This window comes from Protopterus annectens, chromosome 13.part0 (assembly GCF_019279795.1).
Source record: "Protopterus annectens isolate FY-2018-M chromosome 13.part0, PAN1.0, whole genome shotgun sequence".
Taxonomy (NCBI): Eukaryota; Metazoa; Chordata; order Ceratodontiformes; family Protopteridae; genus Protopterus; species Protopterus annectens.
In genome coordinates, this window is record NC_056747.1 from 1,160,545,800 (window position 1) to 1,160,565,873 (window position 20,074).

General features: G+C 43.2%; 1 protein-coding gene across 1 annotated transcript in view; it reads right to left on the minus strand.

Moving 5' to 3' along the window:
* TMEM101 (transmembrane protein 101) overlaps positions 1–20,074 on the minus strand; it is a 279,084-nt gene that overhangs the window by 195,700 nt on the left and 63,310 nt on the right. The window contains exon 3 of the mRNA XM_044055157.1: positions 9,292–9,438. Within this exon, the coding sequence (XP_043911092.1) occupies positions 9,292–9,438 (147 nt within the window). The remainder of the gene's footprint in view (positions 1–9,291; positions 9,439–20,074) is intronic.

Here is a 20,074-nt window from a genome sequence, read left to right on the forward strand (position 1 = left end):
ACTGCAACTTCGAGTTCCAGTGTTTTCAAAGTTGTGGTCATTCGCTATTATTAGCTTGTGACCAGATGATATAGACCCTGCCAGCATTATGATATGGATCATGTGGTTGACTTGGTCTAGAAATTAGATCACATCAGTAATAGTGCTGTGAGTGAGGGCACAGAGACCATGTTACATGGGTGAGAGGAGATTATTAAAGAGCAAGAATAGATACTGAGGATTTAGTGTGCTTGCAACGCTCTAGGATGTTTGAGACAGAAGTATAGCTATGGTTTAGTGGTTGTCTGGTTCAGTAGAGTCACCTTCCTTATGCAGTGGTACAATGTGTGATAGTTGCCACATTTCAGAAACATATGACATGGTAATGATTTATAAGGACAGAATCCGCGGTGGTGCAGCAATAGCGTTGTCGCCTCACAGCAAGAGGTTCTCCCGTTCGATTCTCGGCTGGAGCGCCTTCTGTGTGGAGTTTGCATGTCCTACCCGCGGTAGAGTGGCCTTCGAAAGACATGCGTGAATGGGCGTGTCTTCGTTGAAGGTTGGGCATCGAGCTGGCACATCGGCACTGTAAAAATCTACTGCCAATCATTAGCTGACCGGAGTTCCGCTGTGGCGACCCATAACCGGGAAAAGCCGAAATAAGAAGAACAACAATTTATAAGGACAGAAACTAGAAATGTTAAGGCCTCATCTGCTATGTTGATGTATTATGTTGGCAGGTTATTACCTGCTAGACTAGTTAGCTTCAATTTAAGGAGCTTCTGACTGATGCAGTAGGGATAGTTTTTAGTGCTTGAGGTGGATTTTCAAGTTGATCATTGCATGGTTGAGCCTTGAATGCACAGTACTGCTTCATCAAATCCATCACAATCAAGACCATTGCAAACTCAACAGCAAAGAGACATACACATGCATGTGTCTGACCTGCTATGAACTAAAAGAAACTGTGTAGTATAATCTTTTGGAGTAGCACACACTATTTCAATCACTGACAGAATTTTAATACTTTCCCTGTAAACAACAGTCTCCCCATAATGAAAAGCTTTTTAGTGAAATATTTTAACTAGAGAGTGCAGCACTGTGGCAGAGAAAATAACCTTTTCAGACAGGACAAATTTAAGAATCTTCTTTCTAGACGTTATAGAATTTACAGAACCCAGTTCTATAGAGCAGTCTCAAGCTGGCAGGACTTGCCTTCATTTAATTATTGTTTCGACTGGGCCACCAGGATTCCCATTTTCAGAGGAGGTCCGGGAAGAAAAGCTCCAGGTTAAAGCACAAAAGCATTCTACAAATATTACACATTACAAAATTATTACAACAGACACACTACAACACAAACTCATTTCAACATGATACAACATTTTGCAGTAATAAAGCATTTGGTTTACAAATATTATACAGCTAAAAACATTTTCTATATGAATGGGGATTCTGAAATAATGGAGATGGATAAGAAAGGTTAAGACAGATGCGTGTCTCTCTGTATATAAAGAAAACTAGGGATGTGCAGTAAATTAAAAGTAGACAGAAATGTGGTAAAAGTACCAACGTGTTATTACACATGCAGGAAACAGGAGAACGTAGTACAGCTTTGAGACAAATCTGATAGTGTGTGTGAGTGTGTGTGTGTGGGGGAGTTGTGATGTGAACGAAAGAGTAGACATGGAGAATAAAAGGGTATATGAGGAAGAGAAAGGGAAAAATATGGTAGGGGGTTCAGCATGGAGTGGATCAAGAGTAGGAGCCAGCAGTTAAAAAGGACATCTTTCAGAATACATTTAAAGCACAAAGGCTAGAGTTTGTTCTGTTGGCTAAACGTAGTTTGCTCCAAATTTTGTCTCTGGAGCAGAAGTAAGGGCTTTGCCCTGCACATTTATTAAGTTTCTGAGCAGAGAGGAGTTGTCTTCTTACTGGAGAGATCTGCTTGGGTGGTAGCTATGGAGAAGGGATTTTAGGGTTGGACAGGTTGATGGCTTAAATACAGTTTTACGTATTGTAAGTAGTTGTACATGGGTTAGGTGATTAGGAAGTTCAAGTCACATTAGATTTTTATGTGGTAAGCAGTGGTGTGTGAGGTGGGAGGCATTTGTTGCGAAGTTTGCACATTTTTTTTATAGCACATTTCAATTTTTGCCTTTATGGAAGTTTGTAAGTTAGTGAGAACTGGAACTCCTATGACAGAGCGGATAGGAGCACAGTGCAAGGGTGGCCCTGGAGTTCCTACAGCAGACAGGATAGCAGCAGAGTGCAAGGGTGGCTCCGGTAGCTGTTCTTACAGAGTCTTTTTACCTGTATACCATTCCTACTTTGTGGAGTCTGTTTTATATTATTGGAAATGTGAAAATTGAATTTGAGTTTGTCATTATTACATTATTCTGACTGTTTTGGAGGTGAAAAGGAGTAGCTGCTTTTTATTATGGTTTAAAATATTGACATTTGTGAGCCAAGTCTCAGTGGAGGAGAATGCCTCTTGTATTATTTGTTGGAGATGTGACAGGTTATTAGATCTGTGTACATGTTTAGAGCTGCCAGCGTATTGAGAGATAGAAAGACAGACAGCATTTTTTTAACATGGTTTTGGGGATCACAAGGATAAAGGACCTATGAACAAAAGCACAGTGAGTGTCAACAGACAGCTTTCTGACAAGAAAGTGAAAAGAAAACTACAACTCATAACTAAAAATGAGCAAAGGATTACAGGAAAAAGTTATATTTGCACACATTCAATCAAAATCAGTGTTAAACAGCAGAAAAACAAGGCGGCCAGACCATTTTTCTTCCAGCAACTCATGATGCACAGCAAAGAACAGCTAGAAAGTGACAGATGTGTCAGACATGATGAGGAGGAGAGGAATTACAAGAACCACATGATGCGCTACGAGCATACATAGGTTCATAGGTAACTACTAGGCTAGCTGCCCTTACAAGCCATTTTACCTTTTTGTGTTCAAGTTAACCTATCCCTTTTAAGAATAACTGGGATCATACCATAGATAATTTGAGGCGACCCATGGATGGGATAAAGAATTTAGAAGCTGCCTCTGTCCATTAAGAGCACAGGAGTAGTCCTGGGGAAAATGGAAAAGCTGCCTCTGTCCATTGGTAGTACAGGGATAGCCCTGGGGAAAATGTAGAAGCTGCCTTTGTCCATTAGTAGTTCAGGAAGAGTCCTCGGGAAAATGTTCCATTTCCCATCCACAGATCTAAGCTGCGATTGAATATGAACAAGGATGAACTTTAGTTTTGTGTGGTTGAGAAGTCTGTTCCAGAGCACAGTATCTTCTGGGAGAGATGCTTGTCCCTCCAAACTATTCCACTGATGTTGCAGTAGAGGTTTATATCCCTAGACAAAGTATTTCTGATGTCATAGGATCATAGGAAGTTACTAGGTTACTGGCCCTGAAGCCCTTACAAGCCTAGCTAAGAATTTAGCCCATGTCCCGACAAGTCAGCACCCGATGCCCCTGTCTAGCAAGGGCAAAGGTGGAATCCCAGGGGTGTATTTTCCGGTCTCCATCCAGTTATCCAGATTGCATTTAAAAAGGGATAATGAGGTACTCTGCTTGAGGTAGACAGGGAGTCTATTCCACAGAAGGGGGATTCTCTGGGACACAAATCTGTCCTGCCAACAAGTCCTATTGATGTCACAGACCAGGATGAGGTCGCCCATGCATTTTACTCTAGTGGAACTTGACTTGCGGATATGCAGCAGTCCCATCAAGGCAGGGTCTGAGACTGCTTTGTATGCCAGGCAGTGGTCACCTCGGAGGAGTCTGTATGAGACAGAGTAAAGGGACAGGGCTTTTAGCCTATCTGTGTAGGGTAAATGTTTGAGGCCCTGGATTCTCCTGGTGAGGAGCCTCTGTGGTCTCTCCAGCTGCTGCATGTGCTTTGTGAGGTACATGCCGAAAGGGGCAATGTACTCAATAATGGGTCTTACAAGAGAAGAACACAGGGATGTTATGACCTCCTTGTCCCTGGATGAGATACTCCTCCTAATGAGGTGGGCTATGTAGAAAGCCTTCCGTAGAATGGAGGCTTTGTGGTGGTCAAAAGTCAGGTTGCTATCAACCTGGGTGCCCAAATCCCCTCATGACTGATTGCATGCTTAGGACCTTGTTATCAATGTGGTAATTTGTGGGGATGTTACTCTTCCCAAAGGGGATGATGATGCATTTTTTGACATTCAGTTTGAGGCCATGTTTCTGGCACCAGTCATTTGTTTGGGCGAGACCCTCTTGGAGAATGTCCACATGACCAGGGGAACTGAGGACAGTACCCAGCTTGCAGTCATCTGCAAACTTGGTCAGCCATAGTTCACTAGTTTTGGCCTGCACCACAGAAAAGTATATCCCAAACAACAGAGGCCCCAAGACCGATCCCTGGGGTATGCCGCTCTTTATGGGTCTACTGCTTGAGGTGGATTCCCCTAGTTTGACTAGGTGGGTTATATCAGTGAACCAATTTGCTACCCATCTGGTAACATATGGATTGATGCCAGGTTGAGAGAGTTTATCTATTATACCCCACTGGGGAATAGTATCGAAGGCTTTGGCCAGGTCAAGGTAGACAGTGTGCATCATCTTCCCCTCGTTCATGGCTTTGGTGACTGTCTCAAAGAAATCAACCAAGTTTAAAAGGCATGACCTCCCATTGACGAAACCAAACTGTGTGGGATCGAGTATTTGGAGGTTGCCAATGTCCTTGTTAATGAGGTCCATTGATAATCTGTTCAATAGCCTTGCAGATCAGGCTAGTTAGGCTTATGGGTCTATAATTTCTTGGATCGGTGGACACTCCACCCTTGTGCAAAGAGATGACAGTGGCTGTCCTCTACTCGGATGGGACGAAGCTGGTAGTCAGGCTTTGGTTGAATAGGGTGTCTAATGGTGCTGCAAGTTCCTGCCCGAGTTCACGTAGGATGCAGCCTGAGATGATCAAACCCCATGAAGGCTGTATTTTTTGCCTTTAAGAGGGCAGTGATGACTTGTCCCTAGGAATAAGGGGAGGGGGGGTAGGTCCTGAGAATGTCCCGATTTACTGATGGGGAAGACAGAGAGGTGAAGTTTATGCTGAACCTGTCTGCCAGCAGGCTACATCTATGGCATTTGTGTAAGTGGTGTCTTTGACCACCAGATCTGAGTGCTTTTTTTGAGATTGTGGACATACTGCATGTGAAGAAGACCTTATGATTGTCTTTAGCAGATGTGGACAGTTTGCTATGGAGGATTTCACTAGTGCTCTTACTTGCTTTTTCAGTCTAAGGAGAGACTGCTTCCAATTAATTAGGAATCTGCTCCTTCTTGGTCCTGGACAGCAACTTTTTCCTTTTATTATAGAGTGTATTTATTGCAGATGTCTCACCACACAGGTTTACTCTTCCTTGAGGAAGATGACTTTGAGCTGTCGGGTATTCCTAATTCCATGCAGCTATATAAATGCTTGTATTAGTACTTTGGTGTAGGTTTGGACATTTGTGCCAGTTCCTACGGAGGGGAGGGGGCTGTGAAGCGGTTTACACCTTTCCACACAAGGTTGTAATCAGCTTTAGAAAAGTTCTCTGTTTAACCCTATATTGGGGGGTTGGGGAAGATGGTGGCTTTGAAAGTGACTGCTTTGTGGCTGGATCTTACCAGGGAGGATGACACTGTAGGGATGCTGCAGTGGGTACTCATGTTGGTTAATACGAATCTCTGGGCATTTTATGACACAAGTAGTTCTTCCAATCTATGGTTCAGGGCTAAGGGTTGAATCTTGATAGATTTGAAGTGGTCCAGATAGGTGGAATGTCATTTCACTTGCTGATGTGCAGTAAATACATTAGTAATGGGTCGGAGGATGCCTTGTACACCAGATAAAGGTCACCTCTTAGAAGTCTGCAGGATACAGAGTATAGCAATAGGGCTTGAGTCGGTCCATGCTGGACATGTTGTTTAGGCCTTGTATACTTTTAGTAAGGTATCTCTGCAGGCATTCCAGTTGTTGCATTTATCTGGAAACATAAATGCCAAAGGGGGCATTATATTTAACAACTGTCTTAATTAGGGATGAGTAAATGGGGACAATAACATCCCTAGAACTAGGCACAATCCCTTTGTTTATAAGCTGTGCAATACAGAAGGACTTTCTTACAACAATGGAAGCACATTGGTCAAACATTAAGACACTGTCCAAATAAGTTCCTAAATCTCGAACTGGATACTCTATATACTACGCACTGATTAATGCTAAGGTCATTAATTAGGTGAAATTATGATACGTTGTTTCTGCTAGGATTAATAAATTGCCTACTGAAGATATGTGGTGCTAGAGATTTGTTTGTTTTTTTGTTTTGTTTTTTTCTTTTTATACATCTAGTCACTCCATACACCTCTGAGACACTTGCAACTGCTGTTTTTGGTGTGTGTATGTGTGTGTGTCTGCATGTGTGTGTGTGTGTGTGTGTGTGTGTGTGTGTGTGTGTGTGTGTGTGTGTGTCTGCATCTCTCTCAAACACTTACTCTTTGTCTCTCTGACACACCACACACACACACACGCACCACACACACAAGAATATACTAAATACTATCAGCAACTAAATGAACACATCAATGGCACACAAATTCACCTGTAAAATAATCTTCCGACTACTCAAAACAGCAGCATTCTCCAACAAAACACAAAAAGATCAATCTTTTTTTGCAAGCGGGAGGGGGGACAAGCCCATAACACACTCCCCTGCAACTTGTACTGACAAACTCTATGGTCACACTACAGTGAGGAAAACAGAAAAATTCCTTAAACCCTTAATATGTACAAAACAAGGAGTACAAAATACACACACAGACACACACAGACACAGCCACAATACAGTACACAAACATTCCATAAATGTGTGAGACCAGAAACACATCACCTGCATTACAGAAGAGATTTGCATCACAAGCACATACGAGGCATATTTACTAAATACACTGTACAAATCAAAGAATATGCATAGATGGCATCATCACTGGACATGCACATTTTCTGATAATGTGTATGCACAAGTTAAGGACCAAGTCCTAAAATAAAACCATATCTCACAGAATTTGGGCAGCAAACAGATGACATATGCTATGAACATTAACAATAAAAAAGGAGCAGAACTTTGCACAAAGCATGAATAATAAATATCACACCAGTGTCCATATGAAAAACAAAAAAAATTAACACTTTTCAAGTGTATGCTGTGTGTTGTCTAGAGTCTACTTCTAAATTTCGAAGTTTCAAAACTTCACATCTCTTATGGTCGAAACGTAAATAAAAAAAATAGAACCAAAAAAAATCTTTTTTTTACATTTTTGCAAAGGGCAAACCCCTGCACCGCCTATACCACCTGCTAATTAAATATACCAACGCAGAGATTGCACTACAGTGAGGAAAACAGTAAATATATCGTTCCACACTGAACAGCAATCAACAATCTCTATTTAAACGGTTCAAATTTTCAAAACTTTGATCTTATGATCTCGATCATAAGAAATTCAAAGTTTTGAAACTTCGAAATTTTGAAGTAGACCTGTTACCTGTTATAGGAAATGAACTCTGGTGAACTCTGATGGAATGTAGTGGTAATTGAAGAGCAAGTACTGTAAATGAAGACTGCACTACTTGTGCATGCAGAACTTGCCAACAGAGTGTTGCCCTTCATTTTATACTCACGTCTCAGCACTGTATGATGTCAGCAACCACTGTCAACTTAAAACACTGCCCAACATATTCCTCTCATTTCTTCGCTGTATTTCCTTAAAGGGAAAATACAGTAGATTACATGTACACAGTTTTGAAAAAATACTTTTCTTACTGTCCTTTCCCATGCTTCCAAAGCCTCACTAGCATGTGGTACGTTGATAATAGTTAAATTCAACTAAAGAAACTCGAGAGTTCAAAGACTGGGTATGACAAATGATAGGGAACGTTCAGTTAACATTTCAGTGGAACACTGAGGTGATTCCTGTAAATCTAACCCCCAAGAGGAGTGACTGGGTGGACATACAAGTGTATCTGCACTGAGTACTTATGTACTTATTTACAAAAATGCTGCTACTGCGGCATGTCAGTCTGCGCAACAGCACCTGGACAACTATGTGCAATGCATACACGATAAGGTTCAGCATTTGCTTGAGGTTCACCTCAAGTAAAGAGACGCTTGTGAAGACATGATGTCCGACAGTGACCTGCATGAAGTGACTGATGTTTAACTGAGAACTACTACTCTGGGTTAGATTAACAGCTTGAATGCAGTTTCTGTACTTGGCCACAAGATGGCAAAAGATGCTCCCCCAAGCAATACTCTAACACGGAATACTAATTAAATTTAAAGAGAAACTCTGAAATTGTGTGATCTGCAGTCAATGCTCCAGCATATTACAGCAAAAAAAACAAAGAAAGAAAAAAATAGCTTTCATCCCATCTCTTTAAATATTCCTTGCTGGGACTCTTTCTGAGTGGAATGCATGCCTATTAACAGTTTCACACCACAGCTAGAGCTGCTCATGGCATATGGTGGCGGGGTGATTCCGACTCCTTTGGTGATTCTTCCTGAAAATTGTAAATCTCAGTTACAATTCATTTTACTTCAATTTTGAATTTGTTAACAAGGGTATATAGCACTGTTCCTATGGGACCTACACAGTCTCAGATACTACACAAACAGATTATTTGCATTAAATATTTCTTTGGATTGCCATATATATCCATCCATCCCTTTATCCCATTTTTGCACATGGGGTCGGGGTATCAATTCAAGAGCAACAAGCATCTAGAGCCAAGGTTTACAATGCCAGGTGGCTAGCCTTGTTGCAGGATTGCCATTTACTTAATGAAAAAATAACCGCACTTGCAGAGGAAAAAAAAATCACTGATAAAAACCAACACAGAAGTCTATTATTTCTGTCCCATCTGTTTACTTCCTACTTTTCAAATTTGTGCAAAAGTGATAAAAAAAAAAACAACAGTGAAACCAGCTAACACAGAAACAGGGTTACTGCTACAAGCATGTATCATGTAAACATGGATGGAAGTAGTGGTGTGCTTTCTGCTTTAGTTGCTGGTATTCAAAATGTAGGCAATTGAAAGCAATGTTTCACATTACTGAAAATAACGGATATAAACAAGTTATGTCTGCATGCTATAAGTAATCATAGCCACAACTCCAACCACCCACCACACCATACATACATATTTCAAAAATCATTTGTCTAGTATGCATACCTATGAGGCTGTTAAAACAAGCTACATAATACACAGCAAGAAAAGAGTACATACCACACATATCAGATAGATGCCCACGAAAATCTGCCCAACAGACTGAAGCAACCTCGTTCTGGGCTTCTGACGGTAGATCTCTCCAGCACCACTAGCAAGGATCAGAAACCCGCCTATGATGGCAAATGTCCTGGAATACATGCGCACCTGCAAAATTCAACATAGTGATTTACATTACATAATCATAAAAGCTGGTTAAAAAAGTTAAATTGTCTGAAAACGCCTGTAATGCATTTCTATATTATACCAAAACAACTCCTGAAAAGTAATATCAATGTCTTCATCATAAAACCACCCAAAACATAAGAACGTACAATCAAACTGACCTTTTTACTCATTGTTTTAGTTTGTTAATTGGGATATTTTGTAGATACTTGTACTTTTCTGAAGTACAAGCAAACACAGGAGGGTTATGGCTGACAAAGTTTGCAGATGACTGCAAACTGGGCGCCATAGTTGAAAACACATCTGACACAGATATCCTTCAGAAGGGCCTCACAGAAACGGATAAGTGGTGCCAGAGCCATGGCCTAAAGTTAAACGCCAAGAAATGCATAGTCATACCCTTCGGGAAAAACAAGGTTACCCCTAGCTACCATATAGGTGGCAATCCACTGAGCACAGACAAAGTCATCAGGGATCTGGGGACCCAGGTTGACAGTAGCCTTTCGTTTGACACTCATGTTGCTACACTCATGTTGCTAAAGTAGTTAGGAAAACCTTCTACATTGCCCACCTGATCATGAAGGGATTCACATCTAGATCAAGGGAGGTCATCGTCCCCCTGTACTCATCACTCATTAGACCTATGATTGAGTACAATGCCCCATTCGGAATGCATCTGACCCGACACCTGCAGCAGCTGGAAAGGCCCCAAAAGTTCCTCACCAAAAGGATAAAGGGTCTCAAAAATATGTCTTATGCTGCCCGACTGAAAGAACTCCAGCTCTATTCAGTCTCATACCGCTTGCTCAGAGGTGACCTGTGCCTGACATATAAGGCCATGTCAAACCCAGATTTGATGAATATGCTTCACCTCAAAAAATCTAGATCCCTCAGAACCACAAGGGCGGGAGACTTAAACCTTGACACGGTTATTAATAGAACGTGCTGGAGGGACAAATTCATCACCCAGAGACTCCCAATGCTGTGGAACAAAATCCCGGTACATGTGAGGCAGAGCACCTCGCTGGCCTTGTTCAAGAGGAATCTTGACCAATGGATGGGAGATCACAGATATACCCCAGGGATTACTTCAGTGTCACTGCTTGACAGAGGCACAGCAAAATAATAGGCATAGTTTTATTCAAACTAAAGGGGTGGCGAAAGCCACATAACTATGGGCTAGGCTTATAAATGCCCTTGGGCAGATAGCCTAGTATGAACCTATGAACCTATGTTGCTGAGTCTTTTGGCTTTTCCCGGTTAGGTGTCGCCACAGTGGAACTCTGATCCACTAATGACTGGTAGTTGATTTTTACGTGCCAAGTTACCAGCCCTGACGCACAACCTTCAACGAAGGTACGCCCATTCACGCATGTCTCCACGCAGAAGACGCTCTAGCTGGGAATCGAACCGGACAGTGTCTTACTGTGAGGCGACAACACTACCGCAGCACCACCACCACAGGTCACGGGATATTTTGTAGATGCCCTAATGTTTAGGGATATCATTTGAGTACGACAACCCTCTGTTTCCAAAAGTCAAACATTCCTTTTATGCTGTGCTGATGATGCCATAACAAGGGAGAAACATGCACGGCCACAGTGTGACCTTTTTACTCATTGTTTTTGAATTATTTTTAGGGATATGTTCCATCTTGGCCAGAAGAGGAAAGTCCAGCATTGTATACTGTCAACTGATACTGCCTACTTTGATAGTAAACTTTGTTTACTTGAACAGTAAACTGTATTTTGACTTTTCCCGGTTATGGGCTGCCACAGCGGAACTCCGCTAATGATTGGCAGTGAATTTTTACAGTGTCGAGTTGCCAGTCCGGCGCCCAACCTTCAAAGAAGGCACACACATGTTCGCACCTACCTGCATGTCTTTAAATTTACTCGATCACGGGGAGGACATGCAGACTCCACACAGAAGGCGCTCCAGCCAAGAATCAAACAGGAGAACTTCTTGCTCTGAGGTGACAACGCTAACCACTGCACCACCGCGACCTACACTGATTTTTATCAATTCCTTGCAAAAATGGATTGCAAGAAACTGACTGGATGGGGTTTTCATCAATAGATATGTGTGGCCCACACAAGCAGCTCTCAGTGGATTAAGACAATAATATACCCAACGCCTGTTTTTTAATGGATTCCTTGATAAGATAAATGGCTAATACTTCTTTAAAAAAGTATGTATACCCAGTAGTTATATTTTAAAAAAGAAAAGCTTCTTAATGACACACACTTAACAGTACATACAAAGGAAACCACAGACATTCAGCAGATGAGAGGAATACTTGTAGATCTATGAGACAGAAGCCACGATTTAAATGAAATCAAAACAAGAGAGTTCCTGTGAACAGAGACAAACGGAACCAAAACATATCCCGTGGGTCATGTTTAGTGGTGATAATTCCGATGTCTGCAGCTGGGGAAGGGAAGCTACTAGTGGTGGGAAGATTTTAGCATAGATGACATTCAATTTACTTATAAAACAAAAATGTTGTACTTAATTAAAAAAATCATGTGCTCTGTTTGGTACTTTTTATTTATTTATTTATTTATTGCATTTGTTAACTGGGAAAGTCCACTGGGCCTGAAATGAGCCCATTTTCAGTAGAGGCTCGAGGAGAAAAGCTCCACAAAGTTACATACAAAGAAGAAATAATCACATAAACAAACAGAAAAAAAAATAATCACATAAACAGAAAAAAAATCATATAGTACAATTATATTGAATGAGACTGGTAATAGAAGGAACAGTTTAAAAAAACGCAATCTTTGACATATAGAAGTAATAAATGGCATATATGTCAGTGACATGCTAGTGAATGATGTTTACAATGGTGCATGGAGTGTATTCAAGTAAACACATGACAGTAATATATCTGCAGGTACATAGCTGTGAGGAGATTGTACAATGTAAGCACAGTAGGAGACAGAAGGGCAGAAGGGTGAAAATCCAGGTTAAAGTGACAGAGGAAGCCTTAAGTAGGCAGAGTGAGGGAAATGATGTGACAGTTAGAGGTATAGCACTGGGAGGAGAAATACGGAGTTGGGGTTGTGTGTTGGGGAGGAGTATAACCATTCTGAGGATAGATGCAGTTTCAGGGATTTTTTTAAAGGAGGCCAGGTTGTTGATTGTTGTGTGTGTTGGAGGGAGCTTATTCCATGCCTTAGAGACATTACAGGAATACAGCATTTGACCATCTGACAGCTTGGGTTTCCCTATGGATAGTAAAAAGAAGCTATGTTTTACCATAACGTTCCATCTGTATTGTTGATCCTCGTTCAGTCATTACGTATGGGGTATCGGTTCCGAGCTCAGAACCGAGCCAGACATTTTCCAAGCTCGCATCAGCTTCAAACTCTCGAGCTAAACTCTTACCCACAATTCCCCTCTCCCTGTTAACTCAGATTGAGTTTGCAAGTTAAAGAAGGTAAAGGCTACCTCTGGTCAAATAACCTAAGAGAACTGGATGGTGAGATCCATTAGAAACCACAGGAGGGGGAAGGAGGGAGGGTCGTAATGACTGAACGAGGATCAACAACACAGATGGAACATTATGGTAAAACATAACTTCTTTATCTGATATTGTTAATCCTCGTTCATTCCTTACGCATGGGACAGAGTCCCCAGCTACCTCTATTCCTGGGCGGCTCTCATGGAAGGACATTCCTGAGCACCATAGAACCGAAAGATGCTCTTCCCCTGGAGGCCAAACCCAATTTGTAATGATTGATGAAGGTATGAGGTGTAGCCCAAGTTGCAACTGCACAGATGTCATGTACAGAAGCTCTGGCATGGAAGGCAGCAGAAGTTACCACCGACCTTGTTGAATGAGCTTTCATGGTAGTAGGCAACGACATATTACGTTGTGTGTAAATAAAGGTCACACAGTCCTTCAACCATCTAGCTAATGTGACCTTAGCAACAGCCGATCCTAATCTAGATCCAGAAAAGGCCAAAAATAACTGGTCAGATTCACGAAAGGGTTTAGTCATGTTTAAGTAAAAACGGATTTGCCTGTGTACATCTAGGGTATGTAGGCAATACTCTCCTCTGTTTGAATGGTTGGGAAAGAAAACTGGCAATTCAATGGCTTGATTAATGGACATTTCAGAAATCATTTTAGGCAGAAATGATGGATTAGTTCTCAGAGACACTATCTCTATGAAAAATCAAGTATGGAGTCTTGATACGTAAAGCTTGAAGTTCAGAAATACGTCTGGCTGAAGTAATAGCGACCAAAAACAAGGAACAGGCTGGTTCAAAAGGTGCCATTGTCAGAGCTTGTAGAACAAATGATAAATCCCATGGTTGAATAGGTTCTCTAAAAAGGTGGCTTCAGATGATTCACACCTTTTATGAAGGTGTTGCACAATTTATGGGACACATAGGATACTCTCATGGAAATTAGAAATTGCAGCCAAATTAACTCTAATGGTAGAGGCCGACAGACCCGATTGAAACAGGTCGGCCAGATAGTCTAGTATTAACGACACTGGTGCTGAAAAGGGATCTACTTGTTTATCTTTCAGCCAACAGGTAAATCTTTTCCACTTGCTCAGATAAGTAATTCTAGTGGAAGACTTATGAGAAGCAATGAGAATATCATGTACTGGTAAAGAAAGATCATTCTGCCTGGCAATCAAGGGAATTGGAGTAGCCAAACCATTAGCTTCAGGCTGTTCAGGTTGGGATGAATCAGGTTCTGTGGGTATGAGATCAACTCCGGGATTGGATGGAGAATCCATGGTCGATCTAGTAGACGAAACCAAAAGAATGGGAACCAAATCTGTCGTGGCCAATATGGTGCTATGAGGGTTAACTTGTTCTTCAACCGCCGGGCTTTCTTCAGAAACTGGGGAAAGAGAGGAAAGGGCGGAAATGCCCTGTGCATTGCTAGAAGAAAACGGTTGGTAGCCATCGCCCATTGCCATATCCTCATGGCCTCTCGACAAAGGGGGCAAGATTTGGTTCCACCTTGTTTGTTGATGTACCAGACCACCGCCATGTTGTCTGATTGAATCGCAATTGTCCCAGACGGCAGCAGGGGATGGAATGCTTGCAACACCAGAAGCACCGCCCTCAGCTCTAGTATGCAGATGGGCCTCCCGTTGGGACCAAGTGCCTTGGACTGTCTGTCCCTAACATAGCCCCCCCCACCCCATCAGGGAGGCATCTGTGGTCACTGTGGCCTTGGGTTGCTGGGGGGAAAAGGGGCGAGAACATTGTGAGAGATTGTGTCTCATCCACCAATTTAAATCCTGTTTGCACCTGTGGGTTACTCGAATCATGGCTGAAAGAGGATGCTGAAAAGGATACCATTGGGTGAGCAGTAGCCATTGTAAAAGCCTCATGTGAAACCTGGCCAGGGGAACAATGGTGATGGAGGCTGCCATGGAACCCAACAGCTGTAGAACCGAGTGAGCCATGGATTTTTCCTTTAAAAGGATTGGAATTAGTTGTTCAATATACTGAGATCCAAACTTGGTCTCCAGTCCCAGGTTTTCTTTGGCACCAAAAATAGTCTTGAGTAGAATCCGGATCCTATCTGGTCTGGAGGGCTATTTGGAAGACTCTTTCTTAGCAGCTTTTCTATCTCTAGTGCTGCTTCTTCCCTTTGACTGGGTGGAACGTCGGAAAGATTTTTTGACTTGACGGGACGGGACAAAGATCGAAGGGGATATGATAACCTCTGGTTATGATCCTTTGTACCCAAGAATCGGTGGTGATGGTTAGCCAGGCAGAAGGGTACAAGGAGAAACGTCCCCCAACCACCTTCAGAGGAAAGGTGTTGGGCCGCTCTTCAGGAGCGCTGGTAGGAGTGACCAGGGAAAGAATCCCTGGAACCCTGGTTATGCAGTCCCCCTCTGCCCCAAAAGGAGCGTCTTCCCTGTGAGTTTCCCCCTCTGTCTCTGGGGGAGAACTCGGCCTGTGTGTCATGGAAAGGACCCCGAGATTTCTTGAACCATATCTTCCCACTCTTTTGGTTTCAGGAGAAAGCATGTTGAGGGGAAGAATAATGGACACCTACGGCAGAAAGGGTCTTACCATCTTGTTCACATCTGGCCAGTGTGCTTTTAACTTTGGGCCCAAACAACGAGGAGGGCTCAATGGGGGCATTAAGAAAGGAAGACTTAAAAGGTTCCGTGAAGTTGCACAAGCGCATCCAGGCATGTTGTCTCAAGACCGCAGCTGAATCTGCCGCTTTAGCTGCTCCTTCTGATGCGCGAGATATCAATCGCATAGAGGAGTTAGATATAGACTCAATGGTGGCCAGCTGAGAGGCCACTTTGTCACAGACCTCATCAGACACTGCACCAGCCAAGGTTTCAGAGAGCTCAGAAACCAGATTCCTTTGAAGCCTGGTAAAATGTGCCATATAATTCAGGGACCTGATAGCAAAGGTCGCTGAAGCAAAGGTGTGCTTCCCTATTTTGTCCAGGGCCCGGGACTCTCTGTTAGGAGGGTGGACAGTCTGGCTTTCTTTTTCTGCCAGATCCTTTTTTGTTGCGGCCGCCACCACCAAAGCATCTACAGGAAGACCTTTTGACCAATGGGGATCTGAAGCAGGAGGGGACAAGATCTTATCTGGCCTCCGGGGAATAGCTTCAACAGTATCAGGGGCCTTCCAAGCACGCTGCACGAATAACTTGACAATTTCATCGGCAGGTGGAGTAACCCAGGAGGTAGGGGGTCGGGCGTGAAAGGCCTGCAGGAACACAGATTCCTCAGGAGTCTGATTAGAAGGCTGACAGTCACCTCTCCATTACAGAATTTCAAGGATATCGCCAAAGGATACCTCAGAGGGTGACCGAGGGGATCCTTCCCCCTCATTGAAATCTGTGTCTTCGGTGAGGGACTCCTCTGTGGAGTCCATGTGCTTCCTCTTACACAAACTTTTCTGGTGGACCTCCCCAGCGGGAGAAGCTGGGGAAGACAACGGAAAAGGGGATTCCTGAGGGAATATGTCCTGAGGCCCTTGCACCTGGTGTCCGCTAGGTGCAACTTGTAAAACCAGTGTACTAGAGGAGGGAGGAGGTATAGACAGACCGGAATGACCAGCAGCAGTGAAAGTCTTCTCCATCAGTTGGAAGGCTGGTCCACCCGGAGAGGAGTGTATGTCTAGGACAGGGGGTACTCCTCCCCTAAGTGGCTGAGCCTGCCGACTCGGAGCCCCTGGATGGCTGTGGAGCAACAAGCTATGCATGTCACAGCTGACATCCTGGGTCATAGCAAAACTTTCCTGCCACAAAGGCAACTGCGGTTCCTTAGTGAGATCCATAAAGGGAACCGCAGAAGGGGAAGACTGTACTATATCCATGGACTTCAAAGGCAATGAAGGAGGAGAATAAGAAGGTGTCTTTGGAGATGGGTGATCACCTCCCAAGGAAGAATAGTTCCTGGGGGGTGGAATACCTCTGGCCAAGAATGCCTGGTCCACAAGATGCAACACATCATGTTCAGAAAGACTTCTAGTGGACCTCACAGAGACTGAGGGAGAAACAGGCCTGTCCACAAAAGAGATAGACTCTGTGCCCATCTCATCTGATCACACAGAGGACAACAGTGCCGAAAAAGAATGAACTACTGTAGTCTGCACCGAAGAAGTCATCGGTGCCAATGTCATTGTCTGCACCGACCCAGGGATCGGTGCCGAAGTGGCTGTCGGTGCCGAGGCTGGAACAGACAAAACTGGAGTCAACAATAAAGGCCTTGGCTCCGAGGAAGATCTCAGAGCAGACGTGGTCAAGGTCTGTGCCGACTGAACGGTCGGTGCTGATACAGTGGTAATGGTCTGAACCGAGGAGCCCCTCGGTGCCGATATGTAGAAGGCTGCAGGAGAGGACAGAGCCGAAATTACTAATGGAGCCGAAGGCCTTGGTGCCGAAGGTCTGGGCACCTAAAGCACTGGGGCTGACAGAGAGCTCTGGAGCTGAAATTTTAGCCCTTTTAGGTTTTGGTTGGTGAGAGTCCCCAGCCGGGGACGAAGGCAAGGATTTAGCCTTAGTAGAAACATCCATTTTCTTATGGGCTTTAGGAGGGGTTGAGACCTCTGACCCAGAAATAGCCTCTGAAAAGGGAGATTGTAGAAGTTCCTTCAGTATCAGCTTGTTTTTCCTTTCTAACAAAGTTCTATTAGAAAAGTTCTCACAAATAGTACAAGGTGGGTCAACAGATAAATGGGAAGCTCCCAAACAATGAACACATAAGAAGTGTGCATCAGAAGTAGGCAGTTTGTGTCCACAATCAGAACACCGCTTAAAGCCCGGACTACTCTTTTTATCTGCCATTTTAACAAATAGAAAAGTACCAACAATGGTACAAGAGAGTACCCGAAGGTATGAAAGAGAAAAGGAAAAGGATTACCAACGATGGCAAGGAGAAATTACCTCGCAGTAAAAGGGTAAGTAAAGGACAGAAAAAACCTGAGGAAATTATGAACACTAGATGCGATAGTGGAAGATACAATAAAATATCAACTTTTCTGACAGAAAAGTCATTTGTAAAGCACTTAAACAACAATTGACTGTACTTAGCTCAAGAGAAGTAGCTTGACACGACCGGATGGCAACGCGGCAAACGAAATCTGAGGTAACAGGGAGAAGGGAATTGTGGGTAAGAGTTTAGCTACAGAATTTGAAGCTGACGAGAGCTTGGAAAATGGCTGGCTCAGTTCCGAGCTCAGAACAGATACCCCATACGTAAGGAATGAATGAGGATTAACAATATCAGATCATTTTGCTTTCGGACCTAAGGGGCCAGTTTGGATGGTACATGCTCAGTATGGGAGAGAGAGGAAAGGGCAGGTTTCTGGGTGGTAGATGAGCTTAAGGGCTGTAAGTTAAGAATGTGAAATAGTGTTGGGATTCTAGCCAATTTAGTTGATGCAGAGAGGAACAGTAATGGGTAGAATATTTAGCATTTGTGGCAAATTTGGTGACTTTGTTATAGCAAGAGTCTAGTTTTGTTTTCAAGGAGGACTGTAGAGTGGTGAGGACAGGAGCACCATATAAAAGTGTTGGAAGCAGGAAGGATGAGGCTAGAGTCTTTTCTGCGGTGAGACTAAGAAAATAGTTGTGCCTATACAGGGCATCTAGATTTTGATTTTTTTTTATCTTATTGCAGATGTGAAGATCAAACGTTAATTTGTCATCAATGATGACACCTAGTAATTTGGTGCTGGGGATGACTTCAATGATGGTGTTATTTTGGGAGCGAATGGCGAATAGTGACTTGTCGACAGAGCTGGATTTTGTGGGGGTAAATATTAAAAGTTCTGTTTTATTGGGGTTGAGGGCGAGATGATTCTCGGACATCCAGGTTTCAGTGGAAGTAAATGCTTTTTGGGTGAAATGCTGTAGCTCGGGGGCAGATTAAGCAGAGCAGATGATAGTTGAGTCATCTGCATATTGGATGACAGTACTGTGGATGAGTGAGGAATGAAAGTTATTGACAAACATGCTGAATAAGAGGGGTCCCAGTACTGAACCTTGGGAGAGACCTGTATTTGTAGTTATGAAAGGGGAGGAAGAGTGCAGCCATTTAGTAGATTGCTGCCTGTTACTGAGATAGTTGGTAAACCATTGTAGGGTAGGGGGAGATAGCCTAACATTAGTGAGTTTAGTAAGCAGGAAGGAGTGAGAAATAGTGTCAAATGCCTTTGATAGACCTGGGAATAATGATGAGGCTAAGAAACCAGCATCTTGTGCTCCGTATACTGTGTAGAGGAAGGAAATAAGGGCAGTGTTAGTACTATGTCCAAGCCTAAAGCCATGTTGAGTGGGAGAGATTATTTTGTGTTGTATCAGGTGACTGAGGAGCTGAGTATGAATACATTTCTCTAGAATTTTAGAGACTGGGGAGAGAATGGCAATGGGACGGAAATTTGAGATGTCAGAGTTATTGCCTCCTTTGTGAAGTGGTAGGATAAATGCTTTTCTCCAGATATTGGGTATGCAGGATTCCTGAATGGATTTGTTTAGGAGGATGCTGATAGGATATGCAATGGAGGAGGCTGAGAGTTGTAAGTATTTTGCGGGTAAGTTATCAGGGCGTTGGTACAGGGTTTGAGTTTGTGAAGTAGTCTTTAGATAGTGGAGGTGGGAATGGGTATTCGTGTGAATGAGGGTAGAGGATTTGTAGGGGAGTGCAGAGGTGCAGTACCTGGCGAGTCGACCTTAATAGGTGAGAAGGTGGTGGCAAGTTTTTTATGACGTCAATGAAGTAAGTGTTGAAGAGGGAGGCTATATCAGAGGGTGTTTTCTCTGGGTTAGGATGTGGATTGTTGTTCGCTCCAGGATGGAGTAGGGAGTTGATTGCTCCCCAAAATTTCTTGGGGTTTAGTTTATGTTGGTCTTGGATAGCCTGGCAGTATTCTTTTTTGTTTTTGATAACTAGGGGTTTAGCCTGATTGCAGAAATTGTTTACAGTGATTGATGTTAGACGTTTTGTTTTTTTGCCAGGCTTTCCCAACTTTGTCTCTAGAGGACATAGGTTCATACGTTCATCGGTGTGTTCTAGGCTAATTGCACTGGAGCCTTTACAAGCCTAGCCCATAAGATTACCCTGGCATTGTGCCAGCCGACCTTAGTTCCCAGTGTCTCTG